Source organism: Abramis brama (genome assembly GCF_963993115.1).
Source record: "Abramis brama genome assembly, chromosome: 25".
In the NCBI taxonomy this organism is placed as follows: Eukaryota; Metazoa; Chordata; class Actinopteri; order Cypriniformes; family Leuciscidae; genus Abramis; species Abramis brama.
The window spans coordinates 19708189-19731079 of record NC_139987.1 but is presented as its reverse complement, the minus strand read 5'-3'; the positions used below and the strand labels follow the sequence as shown (position 1 = coordinate 19731079).

The 22891-nt window shown below is 38.9% G+C and overlaps 2 protein-coding genes and 1 pseudogene across 4 annotated transcripts in view; 1 reads left to right on the top strand and 2 right to left on the bottom strand.

The window, feature by feature from the left end:
• mrpl48 (mitochondrial ribosomal protein L48) overlaps positions 1 to 18567 on the top strand; it is a 32434-nt gene extending 13867 nt beyond the window's left edge. For both annotated transcript variants that reach the window (XM_084105574.1, XM_084105573.1), the window contains 6 exons: positions 5595 to 5626; positions 6361 to 6443; positions 6525 to 6694; positions 6893 to 6995; positions 7114 to 7203; positions 7375 to 18567. In XM_084105574.1, coding sequence (XP_083961700.1) covers positions 5595 to 5626; positions 6361 to 6443; positions 6525 to 6694; positions 6893 to 6995; positions 7114 to 7203; positions 7375 to 7452 — 556 coding nt within the window. In that variant the 3' untranslated portion in view covers positions 7453 to 18567. The remainder of the gene's footprint in view (positions 1 to 5594; positions 5627 to 6360; positions 6444 to 6524; positions 6695 to 6892; positions 6996 to 7113; positions 7204 to 7374) is intronic.
• Positions 13959 to 15431, bottom strand: LOC311076895 (uncharacterized protein; the record flags this gene model as incomplete). Its single annotated transcript, XM_084105410.1, has 2 exons — positions 13959 to 14153; positions 15345 to 15431. 2 exons carry the CDS (start codon positions 15429 to 15431, stop codon positions 13959 to 13961), a joined length of 282 nt encoding a protein of 93 aa, XP_083961536.1.
• LOC311076894 (dnaJ homolog subfamily B member 13-like) lies at positions 15640 to 17914 on the bottom strand (annotated as a pseudogene). The gene is made up of 8 exons (XR_014609554.1): positions 17846 to 17914; positions 17594 to 17687; positions 16953 to 17110; positions 16647 to 16801; positions 16460 to 16573; positions 16250 to 16390; positions 15923 to 15999; positions 15640 to 15811 (listed from the first exon to the last, which is right to left on the bottom strand). The product of XR_014609554.1 is annotated as a dnaJ homolog subfamily B member 13-like (transcript).
• Positions 18568 to 22891: the final 4324 nt, after the last annotated feature.

Below are 22891 nucleotides of genomic sequence, written 5' to 3'. Positions count from 1 at the left end.
ATGTAATCAACTCATTTAGACGTGCAAACTGGGTGCCGGTATGGTGAGAAGTTCGAGCTCGGCCAGATTCGGCTCGAAGTTGTTCATCTTCGGATGCGCGCCGCGCGCGTTACAAAAAATATCGCGCACACCGCCAGGCGAAATTGGGTCTTGCGAACCCAACGCGCACGACCGCCCACACCGCAATGACGTCATTTTTGCCGCGCGCACCTTCGCGCTCGTGTGGACGCGTCGAGTATAAACCAGGCTGTAGGCTGTGTGTAGCGCGTGTACCCTTCGGCGTACCCTAAAGGCTGATTTATACTTCTGCGTCGGACCTACGCCGGAGCCTCTACGCTGTAGGCAACGCGTTGGTTTTCATTTATACTTCTGCGTCGTTGTCCGCGTTGACGCGCGCAGAGGGAGCGTGTGAAACCCGAGGGAGCGGTCCTAGCAGACCAATCACAGCGCTTGCGTCCGCGTAGAGTTGACGCGTTGTTACATTTTTGGAGAGGTGCACGTCAGGGTACGCCGAAGGGTACGCGCGCTACACACAGCCTACGACGTAGCTACGGCGTGAGTTCGACGCAGAAGTATAAATTGGGCTTAACGTGCACCTCTCCAAAAATGTAACAACACGTCAACTCTACGCGGACACAAGCGCTGTGATTGGTCTGCTAGAACCCCTCCCTCGGGTTTCACATGCTCCCTCTGCAAGTGTAATTGCGCGTCAACGCGGACAACGATGCAGAAGTATAAATGAAAACCAACCCGTTGCCTACAGCGTAGAGGCTTCGGCGTAGGTCCGACGCAGAAGTATAAAACAGGCTTTTTGGAGAGGTGCGCGTCAGGGTACGCCGAAGGGTACGCGCGCTAAACACAGCCTACGATGTAGCTACGCCGTAAGTTCGACGCAGAAGTATAAATTGGGCTTAATCCTCTCGCGAATGTCATTTACTGCGCGCGCCAGCATCAGTTGTGCGCTCCGTGAATATTGTCATTGATTTGCCGCCATATCTCGCTCAGCCCAGAATGGCCTGCTGCCCGGTTCGAAAATATGTGGAATAAGGGCTGCCTCCAACTAAATTTTTTTCTAGTCGACTAGTTGTTCATTTAAGCCATTCGTGGACAAATCGCCTCTTTATATTAATTTAATTACTTAGGCTATATACCCTATGATAATGAGCGTTTACGCAATATAGCCGCACTCAAGCGCACGAACGCACGCATAAAGCTTGCCACAAAGAACCAGTAAAAAGTAATGATTATGAATGCGTCTAAAATAGCCAGGAGAGATTTAATTATTTGTTAATAAACTGGTGTTTTCTGTGTCGCTGCAACGATGAAGTTGACGATGCGGACTCGCCATGAACGCCAGAGAGAAATGCACATTTCAGATTACATATTTAGAGAATAGCCTATTTCTTTTGGTTTTGAATATTTTCGTTTGAAAGTAGACATTTCAAGCTTTCTATAATAGATAGCCATATTTCTCAAATCTGTGAAGCACAAGCTGAGTTTCGGCGCCCTCCAGTTCACGTACAATGAAAGTGATCGACGTCGGCGCCTTATTACATTGTCTGCTATATATTTGCTTATTTATTAAATACAGGCAATTGGTTGGTAAAACATTGATCAAAATTAAGATACAATTTATACAAAACGAAAATCTTTTAAAAAGAGACTTTCTACAAAACAAAATCGTCAAAATCATGTTTTACCCACTCCATGTCTCCAGACATTGCGCATCTCATGATGTATCATATCTTTCTCATGCTGCATGCTCACTTTCATAATCAACATTGATTAAATTAAAAAACATAATGACGTCACATATTTTCCAACCCAGCCCTCAGCCCTGTTGCAACCGTCGTTGTTTAGGTACCTTAAACGTGCACGTACAGTCTCGGAGTCATCGCTGCAACCAGGAGATGAAGAGAGCTGAGATCCACATCACCTAGCACATCTTCGTCTCTGCCACCCCAGGATGATGGCGCAGTTAGCGCGACCAGCGCCGTTGCTAGGAGGGTGCCAGCGCCTCTGCCTCTCAGCGCCTCTGCCTCGCGAGTGGATGATAGCCCTGAAGATGCCTAGCAATCGTATACCTTTAGTGGTAGTATACCTTTAATTAAGTTAAGTCTTAGTAGCGCGCTAAGAGACAACGTTATCGGGAAACGCAGCCCAGGTATGATGCGGAGATTCCAAAGCGCTCTTCTTTGGTCAGAACCATGGAGAGCGATCGCGGATAGGTCCGTCCTATGCAGCGAAACTTTTTACAATGCAACAAAATATTTAAAGAGTATCTATTAAAATCTGTATTGTGTATACGCACAGATAATATAACAGTATATTAGTCAGTAATTTTTATTAGGTTAAACAGTGATTGGATAACGTTTTTAATTTACTGTTTTTAATTTAAGGCCCACCCACAATTGGTCTGGCCCATCCAAAACTGGAATCCTGGCGCAGTGCCTGGTTCGCGCTTAAGTAAATTTAAAATAAAATAAAAATGTCTGGCCAATCCGAGGCCCCTGCACACTAGGCTGCAGCCTACGCAAGCCTGTGCATTAATCCGCGCCAGCTAATGGCATAAGTGAGATTGTGTTAACGCACTATTAACGTGTTAACTTTGACAGCCTAAGCTATATTCCTACGAACATTAGACAGAAAAAAAAATCATCAAAAAAAACAGAAAAATGTCATTGACGATGTTGACTTTCATGAACAGTTTGAGTCAAAACAACGTTCGAAGTTGGACAGACTGAAAATTTCCGTCAAATTTCCGAACAAGATGTTCAGAATCTGTCAAAATGTATAAAACCACCATTCATGCTCTTTCACGATGAACGACGCTTTCGGTCCGAAACCACTCGCAATCATCCGACTTGCACACTATTTTATCCTTTCTCACCACAATGATCCTATTTAATGTTTACTTAACCAAAGTTTACCACGTTCGTATCATTTTAACGTTCATAAACTTTTGGACAGAATCCACAAACTTACCCACATTCGTCGAAATCTGTGAAATCCTGTTAACTCTTCCTCCCGCGCAGAGCGACCGTGACCTAGACTATTTTATTTCTGACATGAGAACCGTTGAGACATTAGGAGATGGAAATTCAGCGTCAAAATAAAATGTTCGAGCGTTATGATTTTTGGTAGAGCCCTGCACGGGCCTCAAATCTAGGCCCGAGCCCGGCCCTGGCCCGAGACGCTCAGGCCCTAGCCCGACCCGTGTCCGACAGCTCATCAGAATTATCAGCCCGAGTCCGACCCGAGCCCGTTTTTTTTTGTTTTGTTTTTACAGCGGCAGACTGCCATTAAAATATGTCTGTTTTGTTAGTTATGTTTCTTTTCTTTTCATTTCATTTCTTTATTAAGCTAATTTAGACAAATGTTTGAAGCATTTAAAAAAAAAAAATGACGGCCAAGCAAGCCGAGCCAACAGCGAGTAAAACATGTTTGATCAATTTAGCCTCTCAAATCAACGCTAATACTTTACTTAGCTACAATAAAATCCATAGATATAAAACACTACAAGCATATCACACAGACAGTTAGTTTAATGTTTATTTATTAAACCACAGTGAGTCATTTTTTTTGAAATAGCCTACTGAGGCAGGCTCAGGCTGCTCGCAACAGCGCTCGCAAACGAAATGAGCAATAGTCAATCTAAACAAATTAAATTAAATAAATCAAAAACAAACTTGCAGGTTATCTTACCTCAAAAATGCACCACAGAACATGGCCATTCTTTTTTCCAGTAGTTTCCAACAGTTAAACGAAAATAAAGTCCAATCGAACGAAAAACGAAAAACATCAGTAGTTTCCAACAGTTAAACGAAAATAAAGTCCAATCAAACGAAAAGTTAGAACAGTCTCTTACAGAGCATCGTGGAGAAAAAGAATAGCATCCACAGTGGAAGAGTTTAACCCAGTCCTCTCTTCTATCACTTGCGATTTTTCTCTTAATATTCTCCATTATTTGCACATGAGGTGAATCGTTGGTTCCGCTGACGGGAAACCTTCTGTGTGTGTGTGTGTGCGTGCGTGCGTGCGACTGTCATGTCAATCATATGTCAGTGTGTGTAATTATAAGATTATGAAAGTTATGAGGTTATTAAATGTCTTTCTATGTTTGTTTTTCTATCGTCGACGTCAACTTCTCATATTTTTTTTATTAATGTCTAAAAATATAAAAAGAAGGATAACTCAAAAGAGGCCCGAGGCCCGGCCCGCATGTGAACTATGACGTGAAAATTGGCCCGAAGCCCGGCCCTAGGGGCGTAAAAAAGTCGGGGCCCGTCGGGGCCCGTTATGTTTTTATCGCTGAAATGCAGGGCTCTAATTTTTGGACAGAAAATCTCGGCCCCTGTTTTATCCCGATTTAGTAACAATTTATCATGTAGCAACGCATATGCGAATTTAACCCACACAAGATGTTTTTATCGTTTTGCTACTGATAGAATTACATGGAAAAATTATATCTCTGCTTCCTTTAGAATCATAGTTTAACGTGCATAACTGCTTGGACAGAAAGTGTAACGAACGTTAGTAAATGTTTCCATTGCATCGTGGTGGATTAAAGGGATACTCCACCGTTTTTTCATATTAAACTGTTATTCCCTTAACTAAGACGAGTTGATACATACCTCTCTAATCTCAGTGCGTGCACTTAATCGCTCTGGCGCGCGGTGACACTCTGATAGTACTCAGCTTACCCCAGTATATTCAATGGTATCTAACAGCAATGAATTTAGAAGTGACCAAACACATCAACGTTTTCCCTATTTAAAAAAATCCTCTTCCCACTATTGACAGAAGTGAGAGGAAGAGGATCAGGCGTGAATTTTTACTGCGCCAGTCGAAGTACTCCCAAAAGTGCTATTACGCCATACATTATAGTTATCCTTTTTAACCCGCTTAGAAAAGTGGCACGTTTTATTTTGTGTCACCATACTTGGTCGTATAACTACTCGTGTAACTGTTTTTAAATAGGGAAAACGTTGATGTGTTTGGTCACTTCTAAATTCATTGCTGTTAGATACCATTGAATATACTGGGGTAAGCTAAGTGCTTTCAAAGTGTCACCGCGTGCCAGAGCGATTAAGTGCACGCACTGAGATGAGAGAGGTATGTATCAACTCGTCTTAGTTAAGGGAATAACAGTTTAATATGAAAAAACGGTGGAGTATCCCTTTAAGGGAATTATACTTTCAGTGTTAGTAGTAGTATTTTGTAGAAGACACACCAAAATAAATGTTATGCGCCAAAATTTAGGATTTTATTAAAGGAAATGAAAGAAATGACTTAGGAAAAATCCAGATGCACTGAATGTCCCACCCTGACATCCGCAATTTCTGGGGACGGAAATAAAATAGTCTCATTACACGATAATGCCAAGGCTTAGTGGGATAAAAGTAACTTTATTATTTCTTACATCTATCTTTAACAAAATAGTGAACTAAAAATAAAAAAATGACAACAACTGGGTATTATTCAATCTATATTGTTCATTACACCCCTTGTGGACAGAAACTGTGGAATCGCCCACATATATATTAGTGGTATATTATTAAAACTGATCATTGACTTTTCTCTTAATGTCACAGAAGTCAAGTGTTAACTGCACAGATGCCTTTGGGTAAGAGCAATAAATCTGTTGTTCTCCGTTTAATTTTCATTTATGTATGGGTGTTTGATGCAGTCATGGGTAAACATGATAATAAGTAAAGAATAAAATGAATAATAAAAACAATGAATGGTTAAATAAATTTGTAAGTAATAATCAGCTTTTAGTAGTAAAGACAAAGTAACAATAAAGCAGTCTGAGATTTTATATATGTTCAGATCAGATAAGGAATGGGTACACATTAATCATGTCAAAAATATCCTTTCTAAGAATCAGCTCTGGCCTCATGGTATTACATTCTGATTGTGGTTTTAACACTAAAAGCTGAAAGAGCCAAATAAGCATTTTCATCATGACTAGTCCTTGATGATAATACTCGCTGTACTTAAATTCCGAAGTAAGAAAACTAACTCATACAAAATTTGATATAAGACAGGATTTCAGACTTTGCTTTTGTCTCAACTTTTGGAGAAGTGGCAACAAAATTTAGACATTTTCAGAGCGGAGTTGAACTCAATTTCTAAATAGAATAGATAAATATGAGTATATGACATGAAAATATATAATGGATCATTTAGATTCATAAATTGATTGATAAATGGAAAATATTTTTGAAAAGAGTAATCATAGACCATAAATAATAATAATAATCATAAGCATTCTTTTTTTTTATTACACACCAGTGTTCAAATATAATTGTTAACTGATAATAATAAAAAAAAAATTTTTTGTGTGTGTCTAACCAGGTGTTTTGCTGACTAACAGACAGTATAGATCAATGCCCACACATGGTATCGGAAGATACAGACATCTTCTTCCAAAAGCATCGGTAAGACCTAGTTTTGTACATCATCAGTGTAAAAAGTTTTCACTGCCAGTTAATAGAATATGCTAAATTATTTTCATTCAGCCAAAGAAGAAGAAGGACAAAATTCAGGCAAAGCAGATCAAAGCAGCGACAGCCACAGAGTTTGGCGTGCTTAATGTGTGTGTTTCCGGTTATGACATGACTCTAGTGGAACATTATTCCCAGTACATCCACAATCTCTGCAGTCACTTGGACATCAAAGTCGATGAATGGTGGGAAAGAGAGAGATATTTTATTATATATTATACTGTTATTTAAAAATCACTTTGCACACAAACCAAGACATAGGCTATTCTCAAAATCATGCTGTTTTTAATATAAAATGTGTCATGATTAACAATACATTTAACATTTTGTGAATTATTGTAAGGTAACAGTGAAAATAATTCTCTCTTATTTGTGTTTTAAAGCTTTGCCCTGCCTACGAAAAGCACAGAGGTCATGGTGATGCAGGAGCAAGGCACAAAGATGTATGTAGATGGAGTCCTGAAAACCCATGAGCGTGTTGTTCAGGTAGAGTGAATGCAACATATGGTTGGTTGTATGAATAAATTATCTAATTTTATGATTGCATGTAATTATGATAGGTGTCCTGTAGCCTATAACTGATTTATTGGTGATGTGCATTTAGATCAGTGAAATGAAGGCAACACTTTTTCCCATTCTTGCGGAAGTTCTTCTGAAGAACCAGCCTGAGGGAGTGCAACTCTGTGTAAAGCAGGTCAGAAAATTACACTTCATAATCATTGACATTGATACTGCTCTTATATTAATATGTCTGGCTGCATTTATGAAACTATTATTATCAACTGTTATGGGCTTCATTTGTGTTGTTGTTGTTGTTGTTGTGTGTGTGTGTGTGTGTGTGTGTGTTTTGTTCTTTGCTTTTCAGCACAACGAAGCAGATTATCAAGCCCGGTTCAAAACAAGACCTGAGCTTGAGGGGCTTATTGCAAAAATTAATAATTAATGTATTATTTAAAAATGTTTTTCAAATGAAATAGTGTGTTTTTCCATGACAGACATTTTCTACCTGGTGTATGCTGTGCAGGGTTATTATAGTTTTGCATTTTGCATTTTTCATTATTTTTTATTTTTATTTTGTTTTGACTTTTTGTTTTCAAATTCAGTTTAGTTTTAATTAGTTTTTAAAGTGAGTTTGCTTAGTTTTTATTTTTTGAAAATGCTTAGTTTGTTTAGTTTTTATTAGTTTTAGTGTTAGGTTTTTTTTGTAATTTGGGTTATTTGTCAGGGCCAGGGGCAAGATTCAAAAAGGTCAGAAAAAGTATTGTGTAATAATAACTCAACAAAAACATCATACAATTTTAGAAAAAAATTCACACCCCATTGAAATTCCTTTACCTCTTACAAAATCCACACGCCGTATCAAAAATCTACACATCTTCTATACAGAATTCACACAAATACCACAGCTGTACAATTTTCACACCCTATACTAAATTTACCCTATACAGTCAATAGCCTACTCATCTGGATTGAAGCAGCAAACATTCAGTGTAAAAGTAAAAAAATGGCATAACAGAAAAAAATTGTTTGCTGTCGTAATCTTTAATCAAAGTCTGAAAAGTTACTTCCGGTCTGAAATGGCGCTCCTTTTCTGATGACATAGGCTTGATGACTTGGGTTGAAAAATGCTTAACCACTCCCCTCAAACCGAGAGGAGGAGCGCTGACACTAAAACCCTGCCCTCTGTTCAATATTCCATTTCACTTGGAAATACGTCACAACACTGAAGAAGTCATTTGCAACTTCTGGTTCACGCGGACTTTAAAGGTGCTATAAGCTATCTCGGTTGGCGTAACCTCTTGTTGATGTTTGAATTATTATCAAACAAAACGGAGGCTAGCTAGACCCTCCCTTCTCCTCATCCGAGCACTAACCCCTCAAACCCCACCCCAAATCATTCTTGTCGGTTATTGGCTGGAACAGTTTATGTTTCGTGCTGCGTGTCGCTCTGTTGCAGGGGGTCAATCCAGCGCTGGAATTCCGTACCACCCCCGGGAGCCGCCATAGGCTAACAAGCCTTCACCTGCTGTTAGCATCCCATTGACTCCCATTCATTTTCGCGTCAATTTGACAGCGAATAACTTTACATCTGAGGTGTTTAAAGACTCCATTTGTCCATTGTTTATTTCTAAAGAAACACAACAATGTATAAAAGGCTCCATTACCTTGTATCTTACGTTATGGACCCGTAAAAACAGTTTTTGTAAAAGTAGGCTAACGATTGCGCCATAACCACGCGACTCTGGAAATTACCGTATAGACAGGAGGAGAAGCTTGCAGTTAGTCGGGGGGATGTGGAGGCATAAAGTCAAGTTGATGTGAATGCACTGGAGTATGAGGAGAGTTGAAATTCATCCTCAGTGTGACTGCTGTAATGTTGTTGACAGTATCAGAATATTTTTAATCTCTGGGATTAAATGATTCAGCAGCTGTTTAATGAAAGACGGCATTACCCAGAATAGGTTGGTTTCACGTGACGTCACGCTGCTGCATCGCGAGAGTGCGAAATTCAGATGGAGGGCAGGAAGTGAAATAGCTGAGGATCTGCCGTCTGAAAAAATGCCAATGTTTTGTGTAGTTTACGGCTGCTCCAATCATTATAATTGAGAAAAGGGAAAGGGTTTTATAGAGTACCGAATACTGTCACTCATAAAGGTGAGAAATGTAAAAAGCTCACAGAACAACGCCGTAAAAAGTGGATTTTTAACGTAAGTGGATTTTTAATTGATGTTCAACAAATAAAAAACAGCTATAATACAGATGAGCAAATGATAAAGCTTGGTCTGCTGAATATTCGATCACTTACTTCAAAAGCACTCATTGTTGATATGATTTCAGATAATAACCTAGATGTGCTGTGTTTGACAGAAACCTGGCTAAAACAAAACTATTACATTACTCTAAATGAGTCCACCCCGCAAGATTACTGTTATAAACATGAGCCTCGTCTGAAACGCAAAGGGGGTGGTGTTGCAGTAATTTATAGAATTAAAGCTGCAAGCAGCATTTATCGGGGTTCAAGCATTTAAGGCCTTTAAGCACACAAGCATCAAAAGACATTTAGTTTTATTTAGCAAGCATTTAACCACTGACATATGTAATGGAAAAGACCATTTACAGCCAATACAGGCCATTTAACATAGGAAATGTATGGTTTTCAAAGCTTTTTGACAGTTATAGCGCCACCTATGGTCCGATCTCCATGAAATTTTATGGCACATATTCTCACCAATTTTCGTGAAGTTCTGAGTTTTCGTTTAGGATTTATAGGCTTTTTATTGTATTTTGCCACTCCCCTTTTCTTTATGACCCAATTATAGCCATGCGAAAAATGCAAAAGTTCAACTTTGTTTTGATAATTATTGATCTAGAGAGTCCATAGAATTGTCCTAGACTGGTCTGGTTCCGATCGGGCGAAAAACCTAGGACTAGTTCGCAAAAGTAGGTTTTTAACATATTCGCGAATAATGAACGGTTTGATTGACAGCAATGGTTCTTGAGGCAAAGTTGTTCAACATGAGCAGATCTATCAAATGATATGCATATTGTGTGGATATTTGTAACACCACGTGATTACAGAGCCGTAAAACTCGTTAGCGCCAACTAGTGGCCGATTTCTTTCAAAATTCTTACAGACCTTTAGGGCCATGAGATGAACATGCCCATCAGGTTTTGTTCCGATCGGCCTCCGTTAACCTTGTCTAATAGGTGCTCAAACTTCATTGGCCGATGGCGGCCATGTTTTTTGAGATACACCAATGTCCTCATAGACATACATGACACCTTGGACCAAGACACTGCATACCAATTTTCAAGTCAATCGGACTAACGGTCAGGTGGTTATAGCCTGTTTTATGTTTTTTTCATGTTATAGCGCCACCATGTGGCCAATCGCCGCGTTTTTTTTACTGTGACCTCAGATTGACCTCTTACATATGTGTACCAAGTTTGGTGAAGATACCTCATTTACTTCTGGAGTTATAGCCATTTTAGTAAAATAGGCCCCTCCCACAACGTACGTTTTGGCGCCCCTTAGCGTCCGTGAATCGAAATTTCGATAATTATTGATATTCAGACTCTAGAGAACATTTCTGCACTGGTTTGGTTCCGATCGGGCGAAAAACCTAGGACTAGTTCGCAAAAGTAGGTTTTTGACAAAATTCAAAATGGCGGAAAATCTATCATGGCGGAAATGAAATCGGAGATATATGTTTTGTTCGTCAGGCGTCCAGCTTTCCAATGATATAAGACACTTGAGTCTACGACATACGGTCTAGGAGTTCTGAGCAGTTTCGCGCTTTTGGTTGCTATAGCGCCACCTATGGGCCAATCGGGGTCATAATTTGATAACCTCTCATCGATTTTTGTACTACCATCTAGCAAAGTTTCAACGTTCCAGCTCTTACGGTTTGGGCTGCACGATGCGTTTTACGGCAGATAAATAATAATAAAGAAAAATAATAATAAAAATCGGTACAATTACAATAGGGTTTCAGCACTTCGTGCTTGAACCCCTAAATATTTTCAAAACCACTAAGAAATATATTTAAAATATAATATTTTAAATATACTTCTTATGAAGTGTTGGTGCTTAATGTAAAAATATATAGTATAAATGATAAATCACGTTTGAGATTTGTGCTGGCTACTGTATACAGGCCACCAGGGCACCATAAAGATTTTATCAAAGAATTTGCGGACTTTCTATCAGAATTAATATTGACTGCAGATAAAATACTAATTGTTGGTGATTTTAATATACACATCGATAATGAAAAAGATGCATTGGGTTTGGCATTTAAAGACATTTTAAACTCAATTGGAGTTAGACAACTCGTGTCAGGACCTACTCATCGTCGTAATCATACTCTAGATCTAATATTATCACATGGAATAAATGTTGATGCCGTTGAAATTCTGCAGCAGAGCGATGACATCTCAGATCATTATCTAGTCTCATGTAAATTACATTTAGCCAAGGCTGCAAAGCCGACTGTTTCAAATATGTTAGACCTATTACTTCTGCCACTAAAGATTGCTTTATTAACTAGAAAAATGCATTTCCGGAGGAACTGCGAAGTGTGCTTGCTCGGGTGCGGCTCACTAACGTTAGCAGGTAGTGGATAAGGGTGCGTTGAAGTTTGCTTGATCTGAGAATTTCAACAGTAGTACCTTTTTCAAGATTGTGCAAAAAGGTGAAAAGTTATGTGCATTAAGAGACATGTCTGCAATGTAGACTAGTGCCAATAGCATTGTTTATGTGGCTTGGTTGTTGGTTTTGAAATAATTGGTTATGAATATACAGCAGAGAGTGGGAGTGTTTTGGGTGATGAAATAGTAGCCTATTGAAAAGAAGTTGACAGTCTGCATTTACTGTATCCAATAAGCCAATACCAAACTCACCCAGCTGTTCTGTGGTTGAGCAGCCAGAAAAATGGAGCGCAACTGGAAGAAAACAAAACTAGAGGTATTTCGCATTTCATGGAAAGAGAGAGGCTTTATTGCTTACAGAGAGGCTTTAAAAGCTGCTAGATCTGCTTATTTTTCAACCCTATTAGAAGAAAATAAACATAATCCTAGGTATTTATTTGAAACAGTGGCTAAACTAACGAAAAAGAAAGCTTCAAGCACCGAAGTTTCCAAGCAACACAGCAGTAATGACTTTATGAACTTCTTCACTTATTCACACACACAAGATTGATAATATCAGGGACAAAATTATAACTATGCAACCGTCTACTACAGTATTGCATCAGGGAGTGCATTTAAGTCTCCCTGAGGAAAACTTTGATTAATTCGTTGCTATAGGAGAGGAAGAATTTACTAAACTCGTTAAATCATCTAAATCTACAACATGTATGTTAGACCCTATACCGACTAAGCTACTGAAAGAGATGCTTCCAGATCCTCTTCTTAATATCATTAATTGATCTTTGTCTCTAGGATACGTACCAAAAAACTTTAAGCTGGCTATGATTAAACCGCTTGTTAAAAAAACGCAACTTGATCCTACAGAATTAGTCAATTACAGGCCGATCTCGAATCTACCTTTTCTGTCAAAGATATTAGAAAAAGCAGTATCCTCACAACTGTGTTCCTTTATTGAAAGAAATGATATCTGTGAGGATTTCCAGTCTGGATTTAGACCGTACCATAGTACCGAGACAGCTCCCGTTAGAGTCACAAATGATTTGCTCCTATCATCCGATCGTGGCTGTATCTCTCTATTAGTGCTACTTGATCTAAAGAGCCAAAAAACGGTTGGCGTATTTTATTTTTGTTTGACTGACCAAATTTGAAAGTTGAGACTTTGTTTCATATTAAATATTACCTGCTTGGTCCTGTCTTTCAGCGCGTTGTCAGTGTCCTCTATTTAGGTTATATTTCAACACTTCGCGAATGGACAGCGACTTCTAAGTAGCACGAACGCGTAACCTTGCACATAGAGAACGCTCTTAAGAGCTAAGATGCATCGGGAAACCCGGCCCTGGTCTCCGCACTAGCCTAACTGAAAACTATGAAAGCCGTGTGACCGGCCAACCGGTAAAAAATTAAATAAAAAATACATTAAAGAAACTATTCCCTCTGATTTTGTTTCATTAATAAAGTTTGACTAATCGCAGCAGTCTCGCATTCGTTTAGAGCTCGTGTGAATTGCACGTATAAAATGAAGTTAACGAACAACCTCGTTCCATCAGGAAATGCCACATGAGTTTCACTGCGCTTTATGAAGAGTTTTTATTTTGCGTGAAGAAGCCGTTCGCCGGAGATGTGTTAAAAGATTCATTCATACGCACAAGGGAGTTCATTCATGATTATTAGGCTACCGGTATACTAATCCTCCTGTCGCCGGGTCTGAGAGTGAGTAATTTACTCTCTTACCTTTGTTCTTTGATTAACATTAATGACACTCCATCTGACACGCGTCCCATTTTCTCACAAATCTCTACATTCATTTATGATATTATTTAAATCATTTGCTCTTATGAGGACACTCGACAAAATGGACATTTTGGCATAATTTGTGTGTGTGTTATGTTTTGTTCAAGGCCGAAAAGAGAACTCGATACTGACGCGTGTCTTTTCCGTGTGCGTGCGTGCGTGTGTAATAGGCAGGACTTATTACAGCGCGGTCTCTTGTTTTGTCGCGCTTGAATGGTTGAGCGTGATCATACAACGCTAGTCAACTGGTGACAGAAAATACGGATACTGCGTAATTGCTTTAAAAAAAATTTTTTGCGGTGCTGCGGTGGGCAAGTGATGAAACCTGTGTTGCGACTGAACACCGTGTAACACCGGTAACACCGACTATCGTGCCAAGCCTACTGTGTAGTACAGATCATCATTTTGGCGGACAAAGCGTGGTAGATGCTTTTGTTTTGGCGTATGATGAACACAATATCTGCTGGGATGTTGTTTGGTCCCTGTGGAGAAAAAGATTAAATTCTGTTATGACCAAGATCTATTTGCCTGGTCTCCCTCTTTTGGAAACGTGATCCGTGTCCCTTCGTTCCATCCTGCTTTTAGAGTGAAAGTTAAAATTTTGTCTCTTATGCTGGATGTGTGTCCATCCTCATTCATGACCTGTAGCAATTTATGGAATTCATTTCTCATGAGTCCATATGATTTTATCTTTAACCTTGTCTGCAGAACTTACCCTACGGGATATCTTAATTTTTTTAGTGCATCCATAATAAAGGTCCTCCAATGCAAGGTGAAGGTCTCTATTGGTGGATCCTGTAACTTTTCTTTTTGCCCACGCAAGCTCTGAAAAGCTGTGTTGACCTCATTGCCAGTACCAGTGAAGAAATCTATGGAGAATGAGTTAGCAGATATTACTAATCAGAGCTTGGGTTCTTCAAAACACCATGGCATTATGAACATTGATTGAACCAGCTTGTCTTTTAAAATGTCAATTAAAATCATACAAAAAAATAAATAAAATCATACTATAAAAATTATCTGCAAAAGGATTATCTCCTATGAAATACTGTCGGAATGTTTTGCATTTGCATGGTAGACAAATCCTGACGACCAGGTGCCATTCGCTCCCAGCTCAGATGGGATTCCTCCTTTTAAACCCTCCTCTCCAAACTTATCATAAGTGGCCTTTTTACGAGCTGCATTGCATGAGAAAAGCCATCACCAACTTACCAGGAAACAACAAATTGAGGCCTGAACTGTGTACTATGTGGCAGTAGCATAGTAGTATGAAATAGTGTACATCCCAGCAAAAGCAGAACATGCCCCACACGTTAGTGGATGGTTCCATTTTGGTTATGTTTGGGAGCCAAAGCTTAACGTTGTATGAACGTTCTTTTTTTTTTTCTTTTTTTTTAAATAACAAACAAGCATTGAAGTTTTTATGTGATACATGACGTTCTCTAAATGTTATTTTTAGGTTGTATTCTTATAAATATAAACTAGGCTGCCAGAACTTTCTGGGAACCAAAACCTTAAAATACAGCTGGGAGACACGTCGCAAAATAGTTGTAATGTAATATAAAAAACGTTTAATAACGTTATGTCGAATATTCAAGTGCTGTTGCAAGGTGGTTTTTTGTATTTTGTGGATGTATATGAGTTTTTGTCTAGTGAACTCATGGTCGCTCAGCACGTCAAACGCCTCCGCGAGCAATGTGAAGCGCGCGTGGCTGCTGCTGCGCGGATGATGCTTCAACGCGAGCCGCCGATACTGATTATACCGGAATAAAAACAGTCTGCTGCTAGCAAATGATTCCTCAGAATGAACGTAAACCACATTGTTGACTAGTTTATCTGCTTTTAATTGAATTTATATAACGTTATATTAACAAATCTACTTAGAAATTAAACAAAACGTAGCCTAACTTGCGCCTTCTTTATGTCAGCATCAGTGGCGTTTCGGTTTATTTCCAAAATAGCGTAATAGTCCCTGCCCATCGCCCAACTGTTTATCTAACTTTCCTAATGTATGTTTCTAATATTTACACTTTAAAAGTATCAGGGCACAAATGCAAACCGGGATTTAGTCAGTAGGAATGAACATTAGTTTACTGATTTACTGTTAATTTCTACAAAATGGCAGTGGAATTTCCATGAATTAAAATCGATTTTACCCGCAGGCAGCATCGTTTTGCGTCTGAGGAGATTAAGAAGTCTGGATTAGTTTTGATGAAAGGGCTTGTTTTAGAAGCGGTTTCTCTTCAGCCGAGAGCTTCTCTGGGAAATGTGTAACGAAGCGAATGATCAGGTCGCCTCTCTTGGATGGGTTGTTGGCTAGTGGCATTCCCTCCCCGGTCACAACGTTGGTGTACTGAGGGCTATAGTGCAAAGAAATTAAAATGAAACTGTCTTAAATATGAACTTTGTTCAGGAGTTCTGCTGAGTAACATATAAACGTGCTTGTTAAAAAAGATAAATGTTTTACTCACTGCACAATGTCATTAATGGGGATGTTGAGAAGCCTGCCATCTAGTGTCTCAACTTCTACTGAGAAACCAGTCAAAGCCTGTAGAGTTACCATATATTCAAAGACATAAAGTTAGATTTATGAAACTTAAACTGACAATTCAATTTAAAAATTTTACATTTAGAGTAGAACTATTCCTTTTTAACATGTTGGTCCGATTGAGACCCCATCACATATTCAGCATGAAAACTAGACGGAAAAGATGGAACGCCTCTCTGGTCATGATCTATTAGAGAGTGAAAACGTATATTTAAATCTGCTGAACTATGCTAAAACAAATGTTTCTCACCTTCTCAAGAGAAATATTTGCTGTGTAGTACAGATCATCATTTTGCCGGACAAAGCGTGGTAGATGCTTTTGTTTTGGCGTATGATGAACACAATATCTGCTGGGATGTTGTTTGGTCCCTGTGGAGAAAAAGATTAAATTCTGTTATGACCAAGATCTATTTACAACCACGACAAAACAAAATTGTGATAAAAATGTGTTCTGTCATGCCTGGTCTCCCTCTTTTGGAAATGTGATCCGTGTCCCATCGTTCCATCCTGCTTTTACGGTGAAGGTTAAAATTTTGTCCTTTATGCTGGATGTGTGTCCATCCTCATTCATGACCTGTATCAATTTATGGAATTCATTTCTCATGAGTCCATATGATTTTATCTTTAACCTTGTCTGCAGAACTTACCCTACGGGATATCTTAATTTTTTTTAGTGCATCCATAATAAAGGTCCTCCAATGCAAGGTGAAGGTCTCTATTGGTGGATCCTGTAACTTTTCTTTTTGCCCACGCAAGCTCTGAAAAGCTGTGTTGACCTCATTGCCAGTACCAGTGAAGAAATCTATGGAGAATGAGTTAGCAGATATTACTAATCAGAGCTTGGGTTCTTCAAAACACCATGGCATTATGAACATTGATTGAACCAGCTTGTCTTTTAAAATGTCAATTAAAATCATACAAAAAAATAAATAAAATCATACTATAAAAATTACCTGCAAAAGGATTATCTCCTCCGAAATACTGTCGGAATGTTTTGCATTTGCATGGTAGACAAATCCTGATGACCAGGTGCCATTCGCTCCCAGCTCAGATGGGATTCCTCCTTTTAAACCCTCCTCTCCAAACTTATCATAAGTGGCCTTTTTACGAGCTGCATTGCATGAGAAAAGCCATCACCAACTTACCAGGAAACAACAAATTGAGGCCTGAACTGTGTACTATGTGGCAGTAGCATAGTAGTATGAAATAGTGTACATCCCAGCAAAAGCAGAACATGCCCCACACGTTAGTGGATGGTTCCATTTTGGTTATGTTTGGGAGCCAAAGCTTAACGTTGTATGAACGTTCTTTTTTTTCTTCTTTTTTTTTAAATAACAAACAAGCATTGAAGTTTTTATGTGATACATGACGTTCTCTAAATGTTATTTTTAGGTTGTATTCTTATAAATATAAACTAGGCTGCCAGAACTTTCTGGGAACCAAAACCTTAAAATACAGCTGGGAGACACGTCGCAAAATAGTTGTAATGTAATATAAAAAACGTTTATAACGTTATGTCGAATATTCAAGTGCTGTTGCAAGGTGGTTTTTTGTATTTTGTGGATGTATATGAGTTTTTGTCTAGTGAACTCACGGTCGCTCAGCACGTCAAACGCCTCCGCCAGCAATGTGAAGCGCGCGTGGCTGCTGCTGCTGCGCGGATGATGCTTCAACGCGAGCCGCCGATACTGATTATACCGGAATAAAAACAGTCTGCTGCTAGCAAATGATTCCTCAGAATGAACGTAAACCACATTGTTGACTAGTTTATCTGCTTTTAATTGAATTTATATAACGTTATATTAACAAATCTACTTAGAAATTAAACAAAACGTAGCCTAACTTGCGCCTTCTTTATGTCAGCATCAGTGGCGTTTTGGTTTATTTCCAAAATAGCGTAATAGTCCCTGCCCATCGCCCAACTGTTTATCTAACTTTCCTAATGTATGTTTCTAATATTTACACTTTAAAAGTATCAGGGCACAAATGCAAACCGGGATTTAGTCAGTAGGAATGAACATTAGTTTACTGTTGTCAAAGGAGGTTGTTATGGAAGCAGAGAACGGAATTCTGGGTAATGCCGTCTTTCAGCTGCTGAATTATTTAATCCCAGAGATTAAAAATATTCTGATACTGTCAACAACATTACAGCAGTCACACTGAGGATGAATTTCAACTCTCATCTGAAGGGGGTGGATTGGAATCCACTGCTGCTTCAATGTATATGTAGTAAGTGATTATAATTAAGGTATTAATCAATTTTTTTTTTTGTTCTAAATATCTAATGAGTTGGATGACTTCTCTGGAGATTTTACTTAACGTTACGTTATAGAAGTTACCAGGCGTGATTACTGAAATGTTATTTTCATGTATTCTTTAATGTCAGTATTTGATATCTGAATGCAGTAACAATGCTTGCCTATTTATCCTATTTATCCACTGCTGTGATCTTTGTAACTGTAAGCGGGGCGGCCTACGAACTCCTGTGTGGGTCCTGAAGCTGACTTCTGCTGATGAAACTGCAAACTATCTTCAGTAAAACTTTTCTTCAATTTTTTATAATTCTGACTCTGGGTCTTCTTTCAAACATCTGGTCCTTGGGTCCTAAACTGTTAACCCCTTACAGTAATGGTGGTACAGTACAGTAAACTCCGACGAGGCGAGTGAAGAGCTTCACTCCGATGAGGAGAGTGAAGATTATATATACTAAGTTAAAAGTATAAGAAGTCGCTGATAGCATTAAGGTTTAAAGTTAACAAGAGCAGACAGCGCAAGCAAAGCATGCTCTGTGGGGGCCCCGCTGGGCATTGTTGGTGGCAACACCCCAGCAGAGTACGTCCCTGGATTGAAGGTCCAGGGCGCCGCAAACCTACTCCATCTCTTCCATCTCAGATAGGGGATCCGCTGCCTCCATTTCTGCAGTAACTTCAGGTGAGTTTGAACTGTGACTAAGATATGGCAGACAAATTAAGTAACTTGATCAATAACCTGAACAGTCCTGAAACAAACCATGAGACACGAGAGCAAACGCTGTAAGCAGCTGTGCTCTGAAGCTCTGACTTCAAAGAAATGTGAAATTAATAAGAAAATGGGTAGTCAGGGTTTTGATTCTGTTTGGAAATTTAAACAACAACTTGACTGGCTAAACAAAGAATGAAACTGAATTTTTTTAATTTTTAGCCTTGTATTGCTTCCGACGATTACAAAAAGCAAGTAAATGTAATTATGGGTTGGGGATCATTTCCTTGGACAAATGTGATTCAAGTTAAACAGAAACATTGTGAAAACCCCTTAGAATATGTTGAGTGATTTTCTGTGCAGCTTATGAAAATGAATGTGCTGCCAGTGATAATGATGAAGATTATGATTTGGCTATTGTGATTGAATCCACCACTGGTGGACTGTAAAAGAATACAGAGAACTGCTTATCAGTGGCTCTGTTTACATTCCTGATTGGGACACACTGCTTCAATGGTGTGCAGTAAGTTGAAGCCATTTGCAAGCTCAATGATCAAACTATAGGCAAGGTGTCTGTTGCTGTTGCTGACACATGAACCCACCAGATGACAGAAAGTGTTTTAATTATGGTCAGCAGGGCCATTTAGCCAGTAATTGTAAATGGCCACTCAGAGGGTGATAAAATGTGAAAGTAACAGAAATTTCTAGTATGGAGTGGGTTTGAAAGTAGATCAGTGTTTAAATTACGATATCAAAGTTTTCGTCTAAAGAATAAGATGAAAACTAAAAACAAGGTCAAAAGATTGAAGTCTTAAGGGAATCCTTTTGAAGGAAAGGATTTATGAATTATAATAATATTTTTTTTTTATAAGTGAATTGATGAATACAGGTTGATGTAAAATTACAGATAATGATTAAAAATGTGAGTTGCAAAATACATAAAAGTAACTAAAGGGATGATTGTGTTTTAATGGAACACTTTAAAAAGGGTTTAGATGATATAGAGAGACTAATCTCACGGATGATTTACAATGAGAACTGCAAAAGATGTATCACAAGCGGAGAGTAGTGTAGTGTAGTGTAGTGTGGTGTAGTGTGTAGTGTAGTGTGGTGTAGTGATAGTCTCCTCAAAGTTAGTGTGAATCCTAATTTTAGATTTATAAACTCCTAGAAAAAAAAATAAGCAGAAGCAGTAGGCTATTACTGGATTAACAGTTGCTAAATGTAAAATGTAGAAAGGCATCTGATTAAACAAACAGCTTGTTAGTGTTTTGAACGTGGAGGAATGGTGTTGACCAGGTGCCCGTTCTTCGTACGTCGCTAACTCACTTAGCTGGATTTGATTGTTGGCGATTTGGCATGATCTTGGATTGTTTGGTTCTTCGACGCTCATCCTGGACTTGCTGTCATAGCAACAGGTGCGCAAACTTAAACCTGCTCGGGAGCAGGCTTATTTCATGTTAACAGGATTAGACCCAGTCTCACGGCAGTTCGTGTCATAGTCACGAAATTTAATCTATTGATTCGTGTTCGTGAACATGAATTTCCCCTTTTTTTCGTGTCACTCAGCACGACTTTCAATCCAATGTATTTCAATGGGAAGTACATTTCGTGTCTGCACCACGTTTTTCTTTCTGCCAATATGGAGCATTGCTTTTTCTCATTTGTCATTATTTATTTATTTTTACTTTAAGCGCTACATTACTCAACATTTAATCAGACATTTTTTGTCCTTGTTTTTATTGCTTTATATTCTGTAGGCTTCTCGCCATTGTAAACCATCGTCCGTGGTTCCTTCCTTCCAGTGAAAATATAGTAAATCTATTCAATTAACGAGACTGAAGAGTTCTGCTACGGCTATCGTTTCTAAATGTTGCTGTTTATTTTTTGAGAAATACCGTTTTTCCATTGGTTTGGTGTGTCATCTAACGGTAATCTACAGAGCCTGATCGACTGATATGACCATAAGTTTAAATTGTTTCTCCTTCGATTGTGAGAACGGGGATATGTTTTGGATATTAATTAAATTAAAATTAAATACATTTAATTTAAATTAATTTAATTTAATTTAATTTAATTAGTTGACTCCAGCATTACCCATGAACCTCCACATCCGTTGCTGTGGAGACGGAGCCAGTCCGCTTTGCGATTGGATGATTTCTTCAGTGATGTCATTGCTGTGTGCAGTGATCTCAAACCACCATCCAGGTAAATTGGCTTAATGAATACGTTTTGCTTAAATGTCATAATTCATGCCTTTCTTTGTCATTAGACTCACATGGTTTACATGTTAGGGCAACGAATTAAAGCCCGACCAATAGTTTTCTCGTTATCAGCAAAAAATAAATAAAACTCTTGTAAAATTAGGCTTGCTAAATGGTTAGCTAACTTCAACATAAGCTAACTCTCTCATTAGGCTTGTTCGACTTCATGCAGCTCTGCGCAGACCGATCGGCGGCTGACTTGAAGCAGTGCATGCCGGTTAGAAATTTTGTCCGACTTGATCCAGCGCCGACGCCACGTGACTGTGACATGTGTCATCAAAGTACCGCGAGAGCGATTCGAGAGTAGCCGGAGAACTCAGCCAGCGCAGCTTCTCAAGAGCGGCTGCACTGGGCTGCACGAGGGCGGGTGACGACACAGCTGTTCCACCATTGGCCGGATTCACCGCATGACAACGATCACGTGTGTTGCGTGTTTATTCAAACACCTTTAGTTCCTCTAAAGCTCACAAATCAGTTTTTTTATAACAGTAAACACTCTTTTTATGTAGTTGCGATGTTATATTGTGTCATGTTTATCAAAATAAAACTGATTAAAAAACGTAGACTCCACTTCATTGATAGTAGCGTTGAACTTTATTCTTGTTCAAACAGACGCTGAATGAAGCAGTACATAAAGTATTTAATGAAAATGTCTCTGACACATTATTTGGCAAATATTGCATTTATTTCACTTCAGCTGTGGTAAAGTATGCAAACACCACGTGAGCGGTCACTACGGGAACCAAAAAGTGTCCGACTTCACGTCTCCGTTTGCAGCTCCTCCCCGCCTGCACGCCGCTACTCTCGCCGATCGGTTGCATCCAGCCGCAGCCGATGTCGAACACACCTAAAATCTAGAGACGATGTCATTTTCTCTCGAACGTCATTGTAAAGTGTCACTGTCAGTAATAACAATATCACTTGGCCTAACGTTACTGCACATACATCTTTAAAAACAATATTTTTCTATTCATTTTAACCTTAAGTATTTATAAGGAAATGGGAATCTCTCACTATTGGGAACACTTTTTGAAACTTATATCATCTTAGCTAGCCTACACTACATAATTAACATTTTCTGTTCTCCCTGCAGATTCTGTCAAACTTCACCTTTTCGAACCAAGATACACCTGTTTTCAACACCCAAAGGCACTTTTAAGAGCCAACCTCTTTCTATCTCTGTCTATCTCTCGCAAACTATCTGTCCATCTATCTCACTATCTGTATTTCTATCCATCTCTCCAATCTATACCTTTATCTATCTCAGTCTTTATCTATTTCCTTAATCTTTCCTCTCTGTCCGTCTTTGTCGACTTGTCTGTCTTATCCGTCTTTGTCGGTCAGTGTCTGTGCGTTGCAATGGCCACCAAACATAGCCTTGACTATGAGGATCCCCACTACCAAGAGGTGAGACACATGGCTCTTGAAATGAAACATGACCACATTCTAGCTGAGGCCAGGGTTTTATATATCTCAATCATTTTATACAAACAAACGGATGGGGGACAAATTAAAGTAAAAACTGTGATGAATGTGGAAGAAGGATGAGTGCAGAAGATTTCATACAGGTATATTACATGATTCAATTAAGCAATTAACATCATATCATGCTCTGTGGCTTGTGTAAATGAGGGAATATATTTTTGAAAGAATGGAGCGTTCCATCCCCC